Here is a 24,102-nt window from a genome sequence, read left to right as displayed (position 1 = left end):
GAGAGTCCTCCAAGAACCTCTTCAACATGAGTCCTTCCCACGAGGTGCAGTCCCTCAGGAGCAAGCTGCTCCAGTGTGGGTTTACCACAGAGTCATGATCTTCAGAAACATTACATTCATATTATGCAAAATTAATAGCTCAAAAATATATTACAGGCAATGAATGTGCAGGTTATGGATTGCTAGAATGAACCAGATGTCCAGAAGTAGCATGACTTTTCAGTCTTTAATTGCTGCATATACAGAAGCACTTAGCAGACATGTTTGGATGTAATAAAAGCAAGCACTGCTAATCTGAGGTATAGTTTCTCCTGCCCTTTACACTGCCTCTATTACAGAAGTGTCTAAATAACAGTCTGAGGGTGTACACATAGTAGCATTCTGGTGTCAATCAAGAGGCTACTTTTAAAATGAATCTCCTAATTATTCCCACTTAGCACACTTGCTCTTCATGGAGTGTGTCTCAGGCTCTGTGAACTGGGCTGCTTTTGGTTGAAATGAAAACAGAAGATGCTTTCCAGAAAGACATCTAATTTTCTTATGGTTTAGGGGAGAACTTTGTAGAGTAGGGATGACGGTTGGACTCGGTGATCCCAAGGGTCTTTTCCAACCTAAATAGTTACATGATTCTATGATTCTTTGATCATTACTGAGTGTTCAGTCCCCTGAACTACATCAAAAGTAGTTCAGTATAAACTTTCTTCCCAGAATCGAATTTCAAATACTGATCAAGGTGAACACAAGTCCTCAGAGAGGAAAATTTTGCTCCACGGATTGGGTTTTACAATGCCACCTTGCTTGTTAATGTAGGTATAAACTGAGTTGTCAGGATGGTTGGGTTGTTGACAGAATACCATCTTTGCACCCACTTCCAGAGTTAAAATCTACAATGCCAGAATCTCAGATCTGCCAGGATATTCAAGGGGATCTCTAATTTCAAACACTGGCCAGTGTTTCTTGGGAATATATCTTCTCTTTCTTGTTAGATAGAAATTGAAATTAAAAACTCATGAGTAAGGCATCATAACATTTTTGTTAAGAGCTTTTTCGGAAATGTAAGTCAATCTAAATGTAAAACTAAAAAACAAATTCAGACAAGACAGATTGTAAGACATACCTTGTATACTTTGTAAAATGCACCTGCACCAGTGATCAGCTATTCATTTTGGTTATTTTCTACATTGATTTAGAATTTTTTATGCTTTAAGAGTCCATTCTTGTTTGGATTGCTAATAGTGCTTATATTAATAAATAATAAAATAAATTACTCGTTTGTTAGCCAGTGATTTTTCCAACATTCATAACCCTCAGAATTGTATCTTGTGTGGTTTATGTGTCAGATATACTAGAATGAAAAACATAATATGAATCTTTACCAGTGACCTTCAAAAACAGGAATTTATTATCTGTTGTTGCCACTGGGAAGTATAACCTCAGACACTCTAATTTATTGGCAGCCGGAAGGAGTTTTTAAGCATGTTTTTAGACAATTAAAGCACTGTCAAGACAAAAGTATGTGAAATCGTAAGTAGCTGTACAGTAAAAAGTTTGTGTTTTTTTTTTTTCTTTTATAAAGGTAGAAACTTTGAAAGACAAAGGAATTCTATGTACCTGTCTGAGCTGTGGGTTCAAAATACAGTAAATGTGGCTTTAGAACACTGGATGCTAGATCAGAAACACTGTAGTGTGTATGATATTAAATGCTGATATGGTATGAACTCACTTTGCTAGTTCAAATGTGCTAAAAAAAAATTGGACACCTTAGCTTTATCCTGTCAGGCTTTCTGCCAGATTAGATATTGCCTGTCCATGCCATTCTAAGTGTGTGCTGGATCAGTTGTTGTGTACTCTGCTGCTGATTCTGTATTGTGTGCTATAATCTGGGTGAATATGCAGTAATGTTCTTTCTTGAGTCATCCTAAATTTATCCAGAGATTTAGATTAATGACCATGGCCTCCTGTTGCCCCCATTATCATAGTAGCTGGCTAAATCACAAGCTTTGATATATTTATTCTCCTAACAACACTGTGAAGGACAATATGTCTTTGCTATCACACTGAAACATCATAGCATGTTTTCTCTCTTGTCTAATAGTTGAAACAGTAGGGGCTATGCAGCCTTTGAGAATAGCAGAGATTAAAACCAGAGACTGTTAACAGAGGTGAATATTTTCTTAGAGTGTCGAGTGCTCTGCTAGGGCTCTATCCAAGCAGTTTCGTGCAATTGGATTATTCTTACATTTTTTTAGAAAGCTAATTACTTAAATGATTTCCTTTTAGATACTCACCATATGCTGCATTCTGTGTAACTACCACAGTTCTTGATCTAAAACACAGTTAACTTCTGAAGGTTCAGGACAAATCCAAACCCGCTGAAGTCTTTGAGTAACTCTGGGTTTCACAGAGCTTGTCATATGAACAAATGTATTGCCTCCTTCTTGCTGTGTGGTCCCTTGTTTGCCTCTTTGAGTGGTGAATAACAGAAAAGTCCTACATTGTGTGGTTGAGTGGACAGAGACGATGAACCCAGCTGCTTGTTGCTGCTTAATTCATCCAGGGTGGTGCTTTAAGCAGTGTGGTCTCCAAGGAAGCCAAATGATGCTGGCAATGTTACATTGTGATTTTATTGAAAATCTGTTGAAAAATTGCTGGGAAAATAGACCTTTAAGGCCGAAATGTTCCTTTTGATAAGTTGTCCTCAACCTGTCCTCCTTGAGGAGGAACTGAAAACATTCCTGAGATATGAAGTTGTGTTATTGCTCTTTCAGTTAAAAATAAAGCTCCCAAATTAAACAACAACAGCAGTAAGCACTTAATAGACAAGAACAAGGCATGTCATAGAATAGAATCATAGAATCCTAGAATCCTAGAATCCTAGGGGTTGGAAGGGACCTCAAAAGATCATCTAGTCCAACCCCCCTGCCAGAGCAGGGTCATCTAGAGCACATCACACAGGAACGCATCCAGGTGGGTTTTGAATGTCTCCAGAGAATGAGACTCCACAACCTCTCTGGGCAGCCTTTTCCAGTGCTCTGTCACTCTCACAGTAAAAAAATGTCCTTTGTCCTTGAGTGCTTACCACCTAACAAAAGAATCTTGAAGGTTCATAGAATCATAGAATCATTAAGGACCTCAGAGATCATCAAGTTCCAACCTCCCTGTCATGAACAGGAAACCCTACCGCTAGATGAGGTTGCACAAAACCTCATCCAGCCTGGCCTTAAAAACCTCCAGGGATGGGGCATCAACAACCTCCCTGGGAAACCTATTCCAGTTCCTCACCACCCTTATAGTGAAGAATTTCTTCCTAATATCTAACCTACATCTCTCATCTCTCAGTTTAAATCCATTAACCCTTGTCCTATCACTATCTTCTCTGATGAAAAGCCCCTCCCCAGCTTTCCTGTAGGCCCTTTGAAGTACTGGAAGGCTGCTATAAGATCTCCCTGGAGCCTTCTCTTCTCCAGGCTGAACAGCCCCAACTCTCTCAGCCTGTCTTCATAGCAGAGGTGCTCCAGGCCTTTGATCAAGGTTGGAGCATGGGAGCCACATAGAAAGCTTCTGGTGCTTACAGGTAGCTCTTTGCTCCATGTACACTCACTTGGTGTGTCCTCTTGCAGAGCACAGTTTTGCTAAGGGTGCGCTAAGGAGAGCTGGGACCAAAATGAGTGATATTATTAAGCAGTAGATGCTTTAAATCCTTTCATTTCCTCATCAGATTGTACTGGCGTATTGGAAGAGTAAAGTGGATGAAAAATATATTTTGTTGATGCACTTCTGTGGAGGATTTAAAAAACAAGACTGCATTGTGTACATACGTTCTGTGTTACAAAAAGATCCTTGGACTTTTTAAGCCAAAGAGACTAGAGTAGTAGCCATGCCATGACATCTTTTCCATTATTAAGCAAAATGGAGCATATACTCATTTTTATCTTCTAGAAATGCAATCAAAACAGTTTCATGCATTTCAGGACTGGAAAAGTATCAAGTATAAGTGGAAAAGTATCAAGTATCTGCATTTGTGGAAGAAGTATCATCACAAATCTTTTGTTCTGGCACTCTTTGCTCTGCTACAGTGCATGCAAGGAGATTTTAATATATTTCTGTACTGTACTAGAAACTTACTTGAAACTCAGTCATATTTCATAATTAAACGTTTGAGAACTACTGGTATTTATATTTGCATGTGATTAACTTTTAAAGCATTGTGTACAGGGCTTTTTGCTTTTAAACTAGCCTGGAGTCAATAAATATCTTTACAGATGTCAATTTGGTCAGCAGTAAAGATGTAAATAGAAACTAATGATACTCATCAAGCCTGTGGCATGAATGTTTTATTGGACACAATCATTTAACACTTTCATAAAGTCAATACAAGGGAAAGAAACAGGTTTCTTATTATGGTAAACTGTGTTTGTACTGTCAGCATGCAGTGATTTATGACAAACCTGTGGCCGGGATTAGGATATTATAGATGGGGGAAAATAGAAGGCTCATTAATTTTTTATACCCACAGGTAGAAGACATGCAGTGGGCTAATAGACAACATACTCATCCAACATCTGTCTGCAGCCTGCCCTGTAAAGCTGGGGAAAGAAAGAAAACGGTGAAGGGAGTGCCCTGCTGCTGGCACTGTGAACGCTGTGAGGGGTACCATTACCAGGTGGATGAATTCAACTGTGAACTGTGCCCCATTAATAAGAGACCAAATGCCAACCGTACGGATTGCCAGCTTATCCCTATAATCAAACTGGAGTGGCATTCTCCTTGGGCCATTGTGCCCGTCTTCATAGCTATTCTTGGTATAATTGCCACCACCTTTGTGATTGTGACATTTGTGCGGTACAATGACACCCCGATTGTCAGGGCCTCTGGACGGGAGCTCAGTTACGTGCTTTTGACTGGGATTTTTCTCTGTTACTCCATTACTTTTTTAATGATTGCGAGTCCTGATACAGTCGTCTGCTCATTTCGGAGGATCTTTCTAGGACTTGGCATGTGTTTCAGCTATGCTGCCTTGCTTACCAAAACAAACAGGATTCACAGAATATTTGAACAAGGTAAAAAATCTGTCACAGCTCCCAAATTTATTAGTCCAGCTTCCCAGCTGGTGATCACTTTCAGCCTCATATCCTTGCAGCTTATTGGAGTCTTCATCTGGTTTGCTATTGATCCACCACATACCATCGTAGACTATGGAGAGCAGAGGACACTTGAACCAGAAAATGCCAGGGGAGTTCTCAAATGTGACATTTCAGATCTTTCTCTCATTTGTTCCCTTGGATACAGTATTCTCTTGATGGTCACATGCACTGTTTATGCTATAAAAACAAGAGGGGTTCCAGAGACCTTCAATGAAGCAAAACCCATTGGATTTACTATGTATACAACCTGCATAATCTGGTTAGCTTTTATTCCAATATTTTTTGGTACGGCCCAATCAGCAGAGAAGGTAAGTGATGATAAGCTTACAAATCAAATGTTACCGTCTTTTTATTGTCTTACAAACAAGTAATTCTGAATGCTAATTGGAAACAAACTTTCAGAAATCACAGATAACAAAATATATTATTCAAAAGGTAGGTTTCCTATATTTTAACACAAGAAACTGAATGTGGTTGTGGTTTGACTGGTATAATAATGTTGACATTTTCTCAATATGTCCTTAAATGACTACTTCTTCTTATGCTTATTATTACTCTTCAGTAATGCTCTAGCCTGTTACATGAAGCACTATAAATCTTTGTTATCATTCACAGATCTGATAGAAATGGTTGCATTTCAAAAGTCTAAGAAGATCAGCTTACATTTGTCAAAAATAATGAAGAAGAATGCCCGGGCAGAATGAAAAGGAATCCTTTTCTATCTGGTTGATGCATATAACTTTAAAAAAAAAGAAAAAAAAGAAAAAAAAAAAGGTTGGAAGAGTGAATTAAGTTGATGTAAGATCATAGAGTGTAATTCACTTATTATTATCTCAGAACAAAATGAAAATATCTTCCTGATATTTTAATGATAAATTAAATGTTGCATATTTGGATATCTGTTATTCCTTGTTTGGTTGGCATGGATCTTTCCTAATATCAGTCATGGTGACCAGTACAAAATATGTCAGACATTTAACTCTCTGTCTCTCAGTTCTAATGGGAAGGCAGAGGTAACTGTCAATGAGGTGAGTTTTTATCCAGCTGATAATTACAAAAAATGGCAAGTTAGGTAGGAAAGAGCAGTAATACCAGCATCAGTCTTCAGAACTGCAAATCTGAGGTTTGGGAAATTTTTAAAAATAAGAAATTAACATTACAAGTCTTTTACTGAAACTCTCTCCCCATTTCTTCTAGCAGGTGATTTTTACAATGTTTTAAAAGATACATTTTTCTTTAATTCATTTAATTGGAAAATCCAACATGTCCACTTATCGTTGTGCAAAGGTTTGACATATCTCTGGTTTAGAGGGCACTTTTGCCTGCAGAATTAAATAATTGTTTTTTATAGCTTGATAGAATAACTCCAAATTTAAGCAGAGTATTTGTATAGGGGAGAAAGTATGGCAGAAAAAAATTTCTTTACTAAAATTGAGGTAAGCAGGCTTGCTGAATTGGGTCCGGCTTGATTTCTGTGGTCTTTTGCATTAAGTCAGGGGAAGTGAGTACCAAGGTAATGGCATAGCATAGATAGAACAAGCAAAGATAAATAATCCTCTTTGCTATAGAAAACATGTTTAGGTGAATTGTATTTAAATTTTTACTCTTTTTGAATGTGTAGGCTGAAGTCAGAAAAATACTCAGTTATATAAACGTGTGGTAATTTTCATTTTAACAACTTGGGTCAGCTAATTTTATGGCAAGCACCTGTAACAAAAAAATATGTTTCGGAATTTCTGGCAACGATGCAGTGAATTTTAATTTACACTACTGGTTCACTTTAGCTTGTAAGTAAAGGATGATTTGGGTTTGACCTATAAAGGTCAAATGGAAATGAAATTATTGAGCACACCTTTTGCATTTCTTGTATGTAACCCAAGACTGAACTCAAATTGTGCTAAATCACACAGCTTCTAACACTGAATTTCACTTGTTTGTTGCCTTTTTCTGTAAATGATATGTTATTCTTCAAATAATGACTTTTAGGAGCTACAACCCCAATATATAGTAGCTCTGTAATTAAAACAATTTTTTTCACAGTGCTTCCACTTTTTGCTGCAAATAAAAACATCTTTCCACAGAGTCTTGTGGACATCATCATAATAGCTCACACGTTCATACAACTAAATTGCTTGTTTAAATTGGACAACAATGTAATATCTTAGTGCACACATATTCATTGTCTGAATAAACTCAAAGTTGCTTGTAGTTTTCTCAATTAATGCAGAACACCAGAAGAAGCATTTTGAAAACATACTAATACACTGTAGAATATCTTATTTGAAAGTCAGTATTCAGACTTCTTTTAGGTGCTTACTCCCTTTGCTGCTGATGTTAGAATCCTGTTATAATATTTTTAATGGCTTGAGTTTGTTCAGAAGGAACATAGAAATGATCTGGAGAACTTAAAAAAACTTAAAAGCAATGGTTCCTTTTTTGAAATGCTGACAGTAATAAAATTTAACAGAACATTCATTACAAGCCAGGTGTACTACCAACTAGCAATTCGTTGAACTACTAGCTTTAGACACCTTTAGACACACTTCTGTTTGAATAAAGAGTATTTAAAACTTATCAAAAATGTCTTGAGGAAATTCTGTTTTCCTAAACATTAGTAGTACAACAGCAGCAGAAGTTCTTATTAACATTTGAAAGAGAGGTAATATTACTTATTTAACTATTCCATGAACACCAATTAGGTAGAAAGCATCTTGAGAAGCCTTTATTTTTATTTCACTGTTAAACTGTTTTGACCGATAAAAAAAAACTATGACCATTAATGATAAAAACAAGTGTTTAGATCCAAAATTCGTATGTTGTCATGGAAAGGTTACCTTGATACCTTGGGGTCAATTCCCAAAAGTGTAAATTTGCTAAGAGATTCTAGATAGAAACTAGAGAACTGTAAACTTGTACAGCAGGCACAAGTCCATAAATTGAGTGTTGGTGTCCATCAAACTTCAAATATGTGTGATAAAAGCCATGTAAATAAGCATAAGTACATTTCTGTAGACAGAATCTTGCTCATATGTTCTTGCTGTGAAGCACAGGATGAGAAACTCATCTATCTCCACTGTGCGTTTTAGGAATCTTGGGTCTCTAGCTGGCTAATACAGCTGAGTTAAATGCATGAATTTGCATGATGTGACACATCCATAAGAAAAAAACATGGTAACAATTAAGGTAACTTGACAAGACTCAGTGGGAGTATGTTGATTTATGGTTTTGACGTTTGTAACATTTTTAACAGCTCCTTATAAAAGACACTTTCTACTCATATATTTTATCTCAGTTTATGTAAAAGTTTAAAATTAATACAAAATTGAGGAAGCTACTATATAATACTGAAGAAATTAAAAATAATATACATCTGTGACCAATCAACAAAAAGTGAAAATACCATTCCAAAATAACTTTGCATAACCCAAGCTTAGTGGCTTTTACAGAACTCCTTGTTTATTGTTCTTAATCTAAAGCAGTAGACTAGCCCCCTGTGCTAATAAACACACCATTTTTAGATTGTAATTTCTATAGATGTTCTGCAGAGAACAATAAGAGCATTGATTTTAAGTCCTGTGTGATTTTTTTTCTTTTTTAATTTTTGTCTAATTCATGCTTTTGTCTATTGTTAATCAATCAATCCTGTTTTGACAGCTGCTGCTTTACAAAAGGAACCACTACAAATAATTAATTTTTTCCGGTGCATCATTGAACTGAAGGAAAAATGTAACCCTGAGACTTAAAATACCAGTTTTTTAACACTTGTGTGTCAGTGAGGTGCTTTAGAGGAAAAGTAGTGAAATTCTGTGAGAAAGTATCCTGTGAATACAGTTTTCATCTTTGTCTCGCAAGTGTAAATGGCAAACCCAGGAAACACTAGGATCACCTGGAATGGAGATATCTAAACTGTCAAAATTACTGGAATGCCACAGAAAAAGAGTGAAATTAGCTTAGTGATTAAAACAGATGTTGATGAACTTTGGAGTAAAATTACAACAGCAGACGGCACAGAAATCAGCTGAGCATACATGGCTGTCTAAAGTATATTACTATTTGACAAACTGAATTATTATTATTTTTTTACCCTTTTAGTGGTTTTGGCAGGTGGATCAATTATGTCCTTTCATAGATAATAATTACATCATTTATTATATTAACCAGATGAATACTTACTTCCCATGCTATGAAAGAATGGAGGGTGTACTTTTTGTTTAGAAAAGAGGACCACAGAAAGCACTGAACAATTTCTCTCTTCTCCTCCCATCAGAAGCAATTGCAAGGTGTCTTCAAACAAGGCAGATAGATTTTAGTGCATTTTCCAGTTATTCTGGCAAGTTTGATCTCTCTTTTCATAACTGCAGTAAAGGCAAAACAAGTTGTTAAGTATGGTATAATTTTTTCCTTATTTTATTGTCCTTAAGATCTTACTATTTGAGCTGTTTTCATCCTGGATTTCCTGATCATGATCATCTGATCATCTTATGCATATATCCAGCTGTTAGTAACATTAAAAGAAGCTAGAAACACTTTCAAGAATATCTCAATATTAATTTGACTTGGAAGCTTCTAGTTGAGAACAGGAAGCTACTCAGTTCTCAGTGGGAGCGGGAGGTAGTTCTGTCAGTCTAGTAAGATACGTTCCTTAGCTTAACAAAAAACCCCAACAAAAAGAACAACAAAAGACAACAAAAAACTACTAATGACAAGTCAGGTAGAGAGCCTTTACTTCCTCTCCATTTCTACAAAATTTAAACAATCTTTTTGTTGTTGTTGCTCAGTTCTTGGCTAATGTGTTCCTGTGACTGTAAGAAAATAAAGCATCTTAATGATGCCTCAGACTGTGTTAATGAAGCAGACTACACTGAGCCTTTTCTTCATCCTAAAACATTCTCTTCTAATTCTGATCATATTCAGAGTTTTAGCTCTGCAGGTAGTCCATGCAGTACACATCACAGGAAAAAGTAAAGAAAGATAACTTATCATGTTAGTATTTCTTCCATTTTATTTATAATGTTTAGCTTTGTCAAATCAGAATCTTTAGTATCAACACTGTGTGTAGCATGAGGATTAATTAATCTAAGGGATATTTAGAACCATTTTCATTTTCATTATTACAGGACCCAAAGTTAGAAGACTGCTGAAGTTATACTTTCCACAGTTGATCATTGTTCAAAATTAAACTTCTGTGCTATTGCTTTTTTTTTTCTTTTTCCAAAATCTTCGGAATATGGGAGATTTGCAGGATTAAAGCAAAACTCTAAGTAATTGACATTTTGCATGTTTTGGAACACAACAAATCAGATAAAATTCACCATATTGTCTGATAGAAGTATCCCACCCTCTCATGGGAAAGTGTATGTTAAGAAAGGAGATGCTTTTTGTAATGTTTTATCGTTTCAGGTTTTCCAGATGTAAATATTTTGTGAGCTAAATTATTTCCAAATTTGATAATTTCCTAGGATTTGTGACCTAATCCTCATCAGAAATTAGGAATTTGTTGTTCTGCTGTAGGAGCAGAGTGGGAAAAAAGATGTGAATAAGAGTATAAATGAGTTACAGTTTCTTGCCCAATCTTCCTCTTCTCCTTTGCCCTGTGTGAGGGTAGTGCCTTGCTCCTTGCTTATCCTTGAGACAGCATGTTTCCTTCCAGCTGAAGTTACTCAGTGCTCTACAGCTCGTGGATATTGCTGGGTCTACCTACTGGCTGAACAAATTTAATGGTTGCAGCAGCCTTACAGATGTTTTATTCCCTCCCCAGCCTTCTATGAGCTGATGCAAGAGGACAAAGGAGTGGTTGTACTTCTCTGGTCTGGCTGAGTAAATTCCTGCTTAAAAAGTAATTCTAATGAGAAACCACTTAAATAGATCAACCCCCTTTTCTTTCGAAAATCACTTGGTGGGAACACATTCCACAAGCTTTTTCTTAGGAAAAGCTGCCCTGTTCCCACTAGAATCACAAGCAAAAGTGATGGAGTAAGTTTCTTGGCTAATAACTGAGACAAAAATGATGGGCTGGATATTTTAAAATATTGTGAGCATTTAGAAACCTTTTTTTTTTTTTTTTTAGGCTGATTTTTTTCTGTCTTTATGAGTTTAAAATGAATTTTGGAAAAAGAGAAGGTTTGAATTGAAAACAGGATAATTTCACCACATTTAAATGGTTCCCACTTTCTTAAAGTGAAAAATGTCTGAAGTGAATGTTAATGGTAATTCCAGACTTGCATTTAAATAAACATTTATCAAAACATTTCTGACCCCTTTTTAGGACAAGTACTGACTATATTAAACTATATTATATAGTGTATATTATATAGTGTAATTATCCAAACTGCATTAGATTACATAGGAAATTAGAAAGAATTACTGTAGTCAGCTAAGTCAATCTCTTCTGCAAAAAGCTGTCTTGAGCTCTGTTAAATTAGATGCTGTTCAGGTTCATTTCTATGATTAAAAATCATAGCTTTCTTTGTCAGGTAGTCATCTGCTCCCTTGCGTAGCTGCTTTGTTCCAGAAGTGAATGATCAGATGAAGAACAGGTAAAGGTCTCAAGCTCTTTCAGGTTGTTTTGAGGTGAATGAGTCTGCAAAGGTTTGTTGAAGCCCCCTTGGACTGAAGAAAAAAGTCACTCTGTTTCTGCTGGCTCTTAAAATCTAGGTGTGACCTGCCTGTTTAAAGTACATACAAGCTAGGGGGAAGATTTCTTTCAGACTGTGCTACCCACTCAGCAAAATCTTGTGGAGGGCTGAATGCAGCTACTTTTTAAAATTCTGGCCCCTATATAGAATATTTGTTATTCAGCATAGTGTGTACCCAAGCACACAACACATAGGTAATTTTAAAGACATACCTTTATTGTTTTGAGATAAGCTTATGGTCTTTAGGGTTTTATTTAATTTCTCTGTTTACTTTAATAGTAATTAAGCCACTATAGTTTAAAGTTTATACACTGAGCACTGATTTTATTTATAAGGTTATTAGGGGGTAGCAGGAAGAGATAAAATAGCAGCTTCTCTAAGAAAGAAGGGGAATATTTAATAAAATATAAAGCCTTTTTTTTTTGGTTCAGTGAGATACTCATGTGCATCTAAAGGTTGTATAACCTGTTCTTTTCTGCATGATTGCGTATCTGTTCCAGTAAGAGCATTGAGCTGTAGTACCTAGTTGTGTACACTGAAGAGATATGCACCTGTCACATAATGGAAAACACCAAGGTTCTGCTCATCTGACATGTTTGCTTCTGGCTCCATGATGAATGATAGCTTCTTTCCCAAAGACAAGAAAGAGCTGTCAGAAAAATTAAATTTGCCTGTAATCTGCTTCCTGTCCCGTCCTGGGGAATGTCAGAGAGTTGGTAGCAGGTATGTGAAGAAGGAAAGCTTGTCAGAAAATGTTAAAGAGATATTTTTGGCTACTTCCTGGCTTTTGTGATAAGTATTTAATTCTAACTGAGAAGTAGAAACAATTTTGTGAAGCACAGATAGCTAAATAATTTTGTCATCTTTGTGTAATTTAGAAAAAATAATCAGTAATAATAGAGTGCAGTTTCTGATCACAAATGTTTCACAGATATAATCCAGAAGAAAGAAAAAAAAAATCGACAGTATTTCCAGAAATCAGTTTCACCTCATAAAAATGTTGATCATTTGGCTTTCACTTGTTCAGTGCCAAAAATTTGGCTCTCTCCATCAAGCGCAGTTAAACAGAAGTCCTTCAAGTTGTACTAGATGATCCTTGCACAGTAAGGAAGAGGTCAGTCTTTGGTACTACGATGCTATAAACTGCTAAAGATGTGTTTCATCTGCAAGTGTACCTGTGATATGGGGTCCTCTATGTCCTTATTTTGCATAGAACAGCATCCAAGTCAATGATGGTTTTGCATAAAGAGAAAAAGCAGATAATATATCTTACAGTTTGATCATATTCTCAACTGCTCCATGGCCTGGTGGTCAAGCACTGACAACTGGTGCTCAGCCACATAGCATCTGAAGAGGATCAAAGGCAAGTTTAACAGTTCATTAAAAGCAAACGTATTTCTTCCATCAAATAGCAAGCCTCTCTGCAGCAAGAATGGATTTGGGGATTCAAGGGATGCACATAAAATATTGCTTCATGTGATCTTATAAAAAAAGTAATTGAGAGAAATGCATCTCCTGCATCTTGGTTTGTACTCAATACAGTCCATTATTCTGCATTTAAAATTAAGGGATATATAGTGATTTTTGGACTCAGATGCCTAAAAAATAAAAGTTCATTCTCACAAAAGAATATGTGCCTACAAACTCATTTCAGACTGAAATGTGGTCACAGATTGAGACCAGAGCATACTGATGTGCTACTGACCAATGAATCATTCGGTGAGCAACTACAATACTGCCCTGTGGCCTGACAGGATGCCCTTCCTTTCAGCCATTGCTTCATAACAATAGTGACTTGCATTTGAAAAATCCATAGGTTCCTAGAGCACTGGAAGGGCTGGTTTAAGTTGGACAAAGCAAAACTAGCGATGCCACAAACTGTATAGAAAACATCTTTGAGCAAATTTATCACTTACTGAATAATGGAATTGAATGTGTTTGTAAATACACAGGAACAGGGATTTTTATGTTTGGTTTTTTTTCAGTTAAGAATGATATGTTAAACCAACATACTAGGAAAAGTGTATCTGTGGGTAATAGAAAGTGAATTGCAACTATCTTTTACTCTTGCTGAGAAAAACAGGAAATCTTTAAGTAGAATGCTGTTTAGAAAATGGGTTGGAACTCTTTCTGGCATGGTCTTGTGAGATTTCTTGTACTGGCTAGCTTGTTCCAGGTTGGAAGCAGTACCAGAATAGCTTTTGTTGCAGCTTTAGCAGTGCATTTACCTTACTGAAAACAAGTGAACAGACGTATGAACGACAGAAGAAAAAAAGTTAAAAAGGCTTTTACCTTAGCTTTGAGTAGACATTCAACTTCTCATCTTTCTTATTTAATTCAAGTAGAATAACTGGAATAATGATTAGTTCCACTTTGGCACAGGTTTCGTAACACTATCAAGATTTTGATCTTACAGTTATGATAAAATCCTTGGGACTGGTAAATTGCCATGCATAAGCTGAGCCTTAATAACAAGACATACAAGCTCATCACCACATCTGGACCTTGACTCATGATCAGCACCTAATCAAAGCCACATTAACCTGTATTTCCTTTAGACTAATATTGTTTTCAAGGACAATTATGGTGACTCAACTGAAGTGTTAGTTATGGATAGCATGGTAAGTTGAGGTGTGTTTCAGCCCCTTGTGATCACTCTGTTGTTTAAGAATTGTTACAGTTTGTGGAGCTGAGAATATGCCAATAAGTGGATCTAGACCAGAAATTTAATTAGATATAAGCCCAGTAAAGTTTGTAAAAGATTTGGTAAAGACAATAGAAGTCTAAAATTTCGTGTAGGGGACAGTAAATGTTAAACCCATATCTCATAAAAATGGAAATACTAAGAAACAGAAACTGGTGAAAATCTGATTTCACACAGAACAGTGAGCTTTATGCCTACTCTTAAAAAGCAAAACTAAATCTATTAAGGGAATAAATAATTAGATGTTTAACACTGAACTTATATGTGTGTATGTTCAAATATTTTATTTTACATAACTGAAAGCTCTTTGCTGCATTAAACCAGAATAACTACTTTAAAAGGCCCACCAAAACCAGCAAAGTTGGTACATGCATGACCATCTTCTACAAAAGAAAGACTTTCATTGGTCATACACATCTGTTTTTTTGAAAGTCTATTTTTCTTTCAGTTTACAGTGAAGCTTCTTTACAAGGGATAAAACGACAGTAGAGACATTAATATAAGCTAAGCCAAAAGGGTCAGAATATAACAGTAGCAGAACATTATCCTTTTTTCGAGTAATCCAGCTAGAAATGGATTAATTATGAAATATCCTCTTTAGGCGTGAATTTTCAGTATGTACAAAAGTTTGAACTTTTCTCTTCATAAGATGGTGCTTTCCAGACTTGAGAGTGATTTCATAATCACTCAGTTTACCAGTGCTGTTTAACATCTTCGTTGGAGCCACGGACAGTGGGACTGAGTGTATCCTCAGCAAGTTTGCTGACAATACCAAGCTGTGTGGAGTAGCTGACCCCTAGAGGGGAGGGATGCCACCCAGAGGGACCTTGACAGACTGCAGGGGTGGGCCACTGTCAACCTCATGGAGTTCAACAAGGCCAAGTGCAAGGTCCTGCACTTGGATCAGTGCAGTTCTGGGCACAAATACAGGCTTTGGGGAGAATGGTTTTCCTGGTGATTATCAGGGTCACACTTACTCGATACTTTAAAGTGTATGGATGGAGTTAAAATGATGTTGTCAGGGTCATTGATAGAACTGATAACACAGCACCTACATAAACCTTTTTTAGAGAAACCCTCCTCTTCTCTACCATAGTACAATAAGATAGCTGAATAATGAAGGGAAGAAAGGCACAGGACTTGGTTGTCCTTTTTTTTTAACTCAACTGAACTCAAGTGGAATAACAGTAGGTATTCACAGGTGTTGTGAATGCCATTCATAGAGGTACTGCACAACATTTCCCAATTACAAAACAGCAAGGTCACAAAGAGATTTGAAGAGAAGAGGGAAGCTACTTAAAAGGAAGGGTTCAGTAGCAAACACAGGGAAAAGATTTTTAGCTGTGGAGGTGAGGAACACATGACATTTTCTAAATGTCTTTTCCAGTAAGCTAGCACTCATAATTGAGTGAGGTATAGCAGAAGAGCTCACAGCAGGCAAACAGTCTTCGTAAGAGAATTGTTTGCACCATATGTTTTCCTTAGCTGATCTACTGAAATGGTGCTTTAGATGAAGTCCTACACATACAATGCAAATTATAGTACAGTCTGAAGTAGCTTCCTCCAGAACACATCACCTTCTATCCCTTTGAGCCATCACACTGCATAAAATTTTATTGACCTACAAAGATCACATATCTCCATCAAGGCTGCTAGATTTCTAAGTTGGAAATTTCCCTGCTATTCCCTCTGCACTATTTGCCTTGCCAATGAGGCTTGTAATTTCTTTGTTTTCAACCACCACCAAAGCCATAACCTTTGTCCTCATCAACCTTCATTTTTTTCTACTGTTTATATCCTGCTCTCTTGTTTCCCCATTTGCTTACTTCATAATTTGCCCAAGACAGAACAGTCATTCCAGCCAATGCCATTTTTCTACTGTGATATCCAAAATCCTGTTTCTTTTCTGTGTAACTTAGTACTTACACTTCACATTTATCCCTGTGTCTCTTCCTCCTCTTCCCCACTGACACTGATGTTGGTTTTTGTTATTGGCGTTTGTTACTTTCACTCTTAAATGTAGCAAAATTTTGTTCTGATTCCTATTTACAAAATGCTTTCTTTCTTACTTTTCATCTGACTATATCCAGCATTCTCAACCAAGTTTTAGTTCCTTTTTTTAGTGCTCCATTTCTGAAAGTTTCAGGTAAAGCCACAATACAGTTCAACTGAGTGGGAGCTTTGTCAATGGTGTAAAAAAATCTTTTATGTCACTGTCCCAACTGCTGCTAACTCTTCCTTTAATTCTTCCTGTGTATACATCCCATTGATTTTTCAAGCTGCTTGAAGGTTTCCTAAAGGAATCTGTGTAAGATTAAGTTTTGCATATCTGTGTTATAGAATAATATAACTGGGGAATTTGACTCTTTATTTTTCACTCTTTATATAAGACTCCTGTAGGAGTTGGCTTTATCTTCAACTGACTATTCTGTAGTTTTGTGTAGTTTTAATAAACAGCTGTGTGTGTGTTTGAATACTCCTGTACACCAGGAGAGTGTTATATAAATACACTGCAGGCAGGTCTGTTTTTCTAAACATCTAAAACAGGAAAAATGCTAAATCTATGTCAGGGATGTAAGAAGCAGATCTCATTGAATTAGATATTTTATCAGCCTTTTTCTTGTTACCTGTGTAGCTGTGTATGGTACTTGGGCAGGTTTCATGCTAGATCATGGGCTAGAGGGAATTACTGGCAACTGGCATTGCCCCAGCTGAACTTGCTTTGACAAGGTGATTCAGAGCCAGATAGTTTAGTATCACAGCCGAATGTTTTAGCCTTTGACTATATCAATTTTCTCTCAAGGTCACCATAATATACAAGGAAATGGCAAAACTGCGGTTGGAGAGGCCTCTTCCTACCTATCAGAAAAAGTTCTTTGTATTTCAAAACTCTGTTAGTAGGCTGAAGATCTACTTTGGATAGTTTTGTGCTGTGTTTTTTTTTTTAATTGCAACAAAGAGATTTTAAGTGCTGTTGGTTCCATGTTACAGAATATTCTAGTATCTTGCAGAACACTGTTTGACTGTAAGCCTAAGTAATAATTTCTGTCACTTATGCATGACTGAAATAAGAGTTTTTGTAAAATTGTCCTAGGCTTTTTATCTAGAGAATGAGAAGGATTAAGCTTGATTTTAATTGTGTCATCCAAATACTAACACAAGCTCTTTAGGCCTCTTTGCCCATGGATGAACACACATATTCCTCTTAATATTAAGTTTTGCACACACATTGACAAAAGACTAGACCCCTGTGGTTGGAAAATGAAACTGTGGGCACCTCTCCAGTACATGTAATGACTCAGAGTCAATGCCAAGATCTATTTTTTTCTGCTGATAGCACTACCATGCTGTTTAAAATGACAGAGTATAAGGAAGTAACTTAGATCTAATCTGTCAGGTTAGCCAGCAGTGATGTATTATAGAGCACCAGTGTGCTTTTTTTTTTTCTTTTATTATCTCTTTTTTTTTATTATTTTTTTTTAATCGTAGCTTTTCAGCTCTGGTAAGTAATACTCTCTTCCTCCAACAAAGCCATCGACTTGGGTGAAAGGTATTTCACAGAAGCCCCACACTCTACATTGTTGACTGCTTGTTGTTGAAATAACTTCTTCAATATATTCACAATTCATCTCTCTCTTTTTTTTTTCTTTCTTTTTTTTTTTTTTTTTTTTTAATTTACCAAGCCTCTTTCACTTGTTTTGAAGTACAGGCTCTTTCCTTAGAGATTTAAATGTACATATTTTCTTATTCAGATGATGACTGCATTTTGCTCACCATCTAATTAAAGTGTATGTATATATGTTTTAAAAAAAGAGAAAAAGAAAAGCCTCTTTGGCTTACTAAAACCTTAAAGTACCTAGATTTGTCAAAGAACATTAAGAGAACTAGAGTACATGTAATTTTCAAAGGCTGGAGTTGTTCTGTTTTTCCACTTACACAAGTCACCCTTTGTTGCAGACTATTAAAAATCTACTTATTTGCAGTTTCAGAGATCACGTCTGCTTATTTCAGGTGAATAAACTGCTGTCTCATAGGACGTGTAGGTATTTCACAGATACAAAAATGATGAGGAACAAACAGTGGGTTGGTTGTGTTGAGGGAGAAATTCTGGAGTGGGGGCTGGACAGAAGCTTAGGAAAAGGAAAAAGCAACTTGGAAAGGCTAGAAGTCTAAAATTTGGGTGCAGTCCTTTGTGAACAGACTACTCTGTTGTGGGTAACCTGCGGGATAACAAGTCCTTCTAGCAAATCTGCTCCAGTATGGGCTTCTCCCTCCACAGGTTCACAGGTCCTGTCAGGAGCCCACACTGATCCAGTGTGGGCTTCCCACAGAGTCACAGCCTCCTTCAGGCATCCACCTACTCCTTTGTGGGGTCCTCCATGGGCTGCTGGTGGATATCTGCTCCACTGTTAACCTCCATGGGCTGCAGGGGGACAGCATGCCCCACCATGGTCTGCACCACAGGCTGCAGGGGAACCTATGCTCCAGCTCGTGAAGGACCTCCTCCCCCACCTTCTTCACTGAGCTTGGTGTCTTCAGAGTTGTTTATCTCACATATTCTCATGCCCCTCTCTTGGCTGCTGTTCTGCAGAGGTTTTTTTTTTTTCCTCTTCTTAAATATATTATCCCAGAGGCATTACTACCATCACTGATGGGCTTGGCCTTGGCCAGCAGTGGGTCTGTCTTGGAGCAGGCTGGCATTGGCTCTGTCAGACATGGGGGAATCTTCTGTCAACTTCTCGCAGAAGCCACCTCTGTAGCCCCCCCACTACCAAAACCTTGCCAGACAAATCAAATACACCACAATGGCTACGTCCGTACAACAGGACATTTAAAAATAAGGCTCTTCTGGGTCCCATCTGGTGCATCTACAGACCTGAAACATGACTTACTTTTTTTGTATTTTTTTTTCTATTCAAAGTCACTGAAATAATTTGAGGGCATATAGTGTATGAGATGACTTTTTGTAAGAGAAATCTCGCTCTGTAATAAGGCCCTTTACCGTGAGAGCATGTCAAATTTGTGAATTCATTTCCTACCTGGATAGTAACTGTATAAAATGAAGAGCAACATATTTGTCAAAGACTTGTCCATACTGTCTTTGGAAATAAGAATTAATTTTATCCCTGAACTACTCCTGAGCATTCCTCCTGAGACTGATACTCTATAAAGGAGCTAATTGTGCCAAGAAACCTACTGCAAGAGACCAATTAGGAAAAGAAATCTGGGGTCCTAGTTTTAGTGCATTTTTAATTGTTCATTCATATACAGAAGTTCCATTTGAAGGTATGGCAAAATATAATTCCAGGATGATCGATAGCAAGGTTAACAAGGTACTGTTCTGGGATATATCAGCCAAAGTCCCTTCATTCTCAAGAACAGTTATGAGGTAAAAGGATGACACCTTCATGTGCTCACAGCAGATACACTGAAATTGGAGTGATACAGAGTAGATTAGCATGGCCCCTGGGGCTTGCAGTGAGAAGATGAGGGGTAATGCTTTTAAGCTGAAAGAAGAGAGATTTAGATTTTTCTTATTATTAGCTTACCTTTCTGTTAGTGTTTCTGAGCTCCTGGAAACCATTTATGGTGTTCAGGCATTTAAATTTTGTTCCTCTGTTGTTTTTTTTTTTTCAGCTCTCAATGTGAGAGATCTGATCAATCATTCTATGCAAAAAATAAGATGATAAAACCAAACTACTTCCCCCATCTTTAGGCTGCTGTGGTTATGAAAAAGAACATTCTTTCATTTAGAATGGTGTCTTCATTTCCTCATGTCTTCAACCTGAAGAGTTTGAAATTAGTATTCTCTGCAGCTAAGAAAATGTGCATCTCTAAACCTGCTGTGATTTTCTACTTGCATAGGAACAGTATGCTTTTTAAGTGGAGACACCAAATGCTTGTGTCACTCAATTATTTGTGATTACTCTGAGATGCTTTCATCTGATAATGCAAACCACAGTTTGCATTTGTTTAATACCTTTCAAATATATAATGTATGACTTTTCATCCCAGTGGAAGCTTTTAGGTTTTATGCAGTTGGTGAATTTTCCTAATTTGACATAATTGTTGTGGCATCAGTAGTTTTCAAAGTACCTCTTCTCCTAGAGGAGGCTCCTAGTCTACAGGGTGCCTGTGATGATGGGAAGGTACTGTGTGGCTTGTGGACAGACTACTTAATTACTGCTTTGGAAGTCTAATTGGGACATGTGGCCTCTGTCACCGGGCATTTCTTCTGGGCACATCTACCTTGCAGGGTCTGGTTGCATCCTGACACTTCATCAAGATGGCCTGAGTGCTCAGCACATGGGTAACCTGTAGTCAACCCACAAGGAAAACATAGTATGTTCATCATCAACAAAGCAAATAAGAAAATATTTCGTAGCAAACTAGAGCTTATTTTGTAGAGTAATTTATGAGCACTTGTGGGAAACTGTTCTTTTCTTCCCCACATAAGTCTAAGCCAGTAGCCCCCCAGTACCAGCTTGTGACAGCACTTCAATGGAGTAGGAATAGATTGTATTGCCATGTTGACCTGTCGATTAACAGTCTTTTCAGCTACATGTTTTACACATTTACATGGCTGTATTTCAGGGATGGGAATTCTCTCATGACTGAAGCACTTATAAATTGACTTTGTAGAACATTTCTACTTAAATTCTAGTAAGCTGACAAGCCCTTAAAAAAAATGAATTTAAGATGTCTAATTACTATAACAAAACCAGACTGCAGTATACTTCAACCAAAAAAGTAAATGAGATAAAAAAATATCTGCTTACTGGAGATGGGGGTATTTGCGGAGAGTTGGTGGATAGAACTCAATGAATAAAGGAATACACAATCTTAGCGATCTTAGTGTGGTGGAGATGGACAATTCTGGTTCCTTATGCTAATATTGTTCTCCAGACAGATAAGGTGGGATTTATTTGACAGTGTGCAGACGTAGTATATGAGAATCTAGTCACCCTAGGTTTCTATTCACTATGCTGAATCCAAAACCCATGGTCTTACTAGAAACTGCATTTAGAATAATTATAGAAAAATTACTATCCCCCTGTCAATTACTTGTTTGTCATCTTTTCATTTTTACAAGCACAGTATTTTTCAAATTGGTGTATCTGAACATGCAATGTATGGAAGCTTTCAAATATAAACCCAAATATTTCTGTACCACAGAAGCTAGTCTTTTATATGTGCTAAAATAATACATAGTATTAATACACAGTAATCACGTCAGATTTAAAAAATAATGATTAAAATCAATGGAGTCCTCACACTCATAGCTTTTCAGTGGTCTGAAATAGGGATTTCTAAGCAAGAATATCTATCATACAATATTTTTTCAAATTTTGCTAGCCATAAGCATCAACCTGTAGCTTCTACATTTTATCAAGAACATTACTGTGATGGATTAATTATTTCTCAGAGGAAATGGAATGCATTTTCCATGAAAGAATTAGGGTATTTAATTTTTTTCTTCTTTTCACTTTACAGAAGACATACGATTAAATATGACTTCCAGAAGACATGATAATGTCTTTGCATGTCTGATATTCTGTATTACTTTGCTATGATAAGTTTGTTGGTAGTTTATCCCACAGACAGTTTCAGTCAGTCATATGTTCAAATACATTATATCTCTCTTTAAAATCCTGGTTTTATTGGCAGATCTTTTAAGAACCTGTAACTTCTTATAGTCTGCAACTGTGAGTTATCTTTGACTTTTTCATCAAAAAACACTGGCATGATTCCTTTTTGGCAGAGGGGGAGAGTGGAGGGAAATTCCTGCTTTCAGTACCCATGCATAGAGAAAAGCCTGAGTCCTGCAGAGTCCCGTGGTTTTTATAGAATAAAAACTGAGATGATTTTCACTCCCCGTTTTCCCGCATTGCCAGAAAACCCTCACAGAGTGATACTCATAGGAAAAAAAACCAAAAAACTTCCAATGACTGCTAACATGAAAGATTTTCACTGACACAAGAAGAGACAGTTGTGATTTTAGAGTACACTGAGATCCATGATTGAGACTTTGAAGAGTTTTATGATAGCATAGCATCACTCTTCTGTTGCAACTTTGAGATTCAAAATGTTCCTGACATATATTTTGTCTTTATTGCCTTGTTTAAATGTATTTCAATGTTAGGTTAATTGGTGCAAATAAAAACTTTTATATTCACACTTTCTTCAGTCAAGTAATCAGTGTCACCAGAATATTTACTATTTTCCAAGATTACAAATAATAAATTTCAGAATGTTCATGTATAACTTCCTATATAATCCTTAAATAAAGGGACATATGTATCTAGCTTAGTAGTTATGTAGGCATATGTAGTTAGTTTAGCCTTGTTTTGCACTTCTATTTTTCTGATTTTTATTTTCTGTTTCTGAATAGCAGTGCAAATAATAGTAGATGTAGTCAGAGTAATTATTTTGGGGTGGGAGGCATTGTTTCTGGGATCAGTTATAAAGTATTAGCCTAAAACATAAACCTACAAATATAATGGGTCCATTCCTTTATTCTGGACACAATGGAATACTTCTGTTTCTGTTTGATGGGCCTGTTTATAAGTGGTAAAGATAATGTGATTCAGTATGACATAGAGTCTTAAATTTTGGAAGAAGGCCTTAAATCTGCTACATAGATGTGAAATGTCTGAATCAACACTTCTAGTAGCTTAGGACCAAAGACTTTTCCAATCATTTGATTGCTATATAAATATTAAATTAAGGTCTTTTCATGCACTTACAAATTACATTTTTTTAAAAGAATGGACTGATACACATAAATATTAGCATAGAAATACCTAAGGACAGTATTTTAAACTATGGATTCCCTTAGATATCCTCTGTTCTAAGAAATTCCCAGTTTGCACACTCATGAAAATAGCATTAAGGAGAGCATTGTTTGCTCACAATTACAGAGATAAGATGTACGGGCTTCAGTATCTGCTAATGGTGCAGCTTAATATTGCTTGGATCAGGATACAGGGATAAAATGCATCACACTGTCTGACCAGCAGTCCAATTTTTTTCCAGAAGGCAGTGCACATCACAAGGAGGGGTAATGGTTTTAAGCTGGAAGAAGGTAGATTTAGGTTAGATATCAGGAAAAATTCTTTAGTGTGAGGGTGGTGAGACACTGGAACAGGTTTCTCAGGAGGGTTGTGGATGCCCCTTCCCTAGGAGTTTTCATGGGCAGGTTGGATGGGGCTTTAAGCAACCTAGTCTAGTGGAAGGTTTCCCTGCCCGTGCAAGGGGTTGGAACTATATGATCTTAAAGTTCCCTTCTAACCTTAGCCATTCTATGATTCTATGATTTATCTATTTACAAAGGACTGTCCTGCATTACCCTTTCTGCTTCTATAGGAACAACATACAAATTGTGCCTATCCATTGCCCTGTGGCAGAAAGACTTACTCGGAGAATCTCCTGAGTTGTTCAAAATCCCTACATAGACGACTTCAGTAACAATTAGCCAAATGCATTTTTATTCAGTCACTTTGTCTCAAGGGAGTCTTTTGTCTCAAATTAGTCCATTGTTTTATCAGCACTGAGAATAGCAAGACTGATTTTGGACTACCCTGGGAACTGATGACAAAGTATGCTGCTTTGTGTACAA

General features: G+C 36.8%; 1 protein-coding gene across 11 annotated transcripts in view; it reads left to right on the top strand.

Moving 5' to 3' along the window:
* GRM8 (glutamate metabotropic receptor 8) overlaps window positions 1–24,102 on the top strand; it is a 346,196-nt gene that overhangs the window by 292,516 nt on the left and 29,578 nt on the right. For 9 of the 11 annotated variants that reach the window (XM_051609041.1, XM_051609042.1, XM_051609039.1 and 6 more), the window contains one exon: window positions 4,517–5,452. The exons of 1 other annotated variant lie outside the window; for it this stretch is intronic. In XM_051609041.1, the coding sequence (XP_051465001.1) occupies window positions 4,517–5,452 (936 nt within the window). Of the gene's footprint in view, window positions 1–4,516; window positions 5,453–24,102 lie in introns of those variants that run through there. One more of the 11 variants, XM_051609045.1, reaches the window with a different exon arrangement.

Source organism: Apus apus, chromosome 1, assembly GCF_020740795.1.
Source record: "Apus apus isolate bApuApu2 chromosome 1, bApuApu2.pri.cur, whole genome shotgun sequence".
Lineage (NCBI taxonomy): Eukaryota > Metazoa > Chordata > Aves > Apodiformes > Apodidae > Apus > Apus apus.
This window is presented reverse-complemented; position numbering and strand designations above follow the sequence as displayed.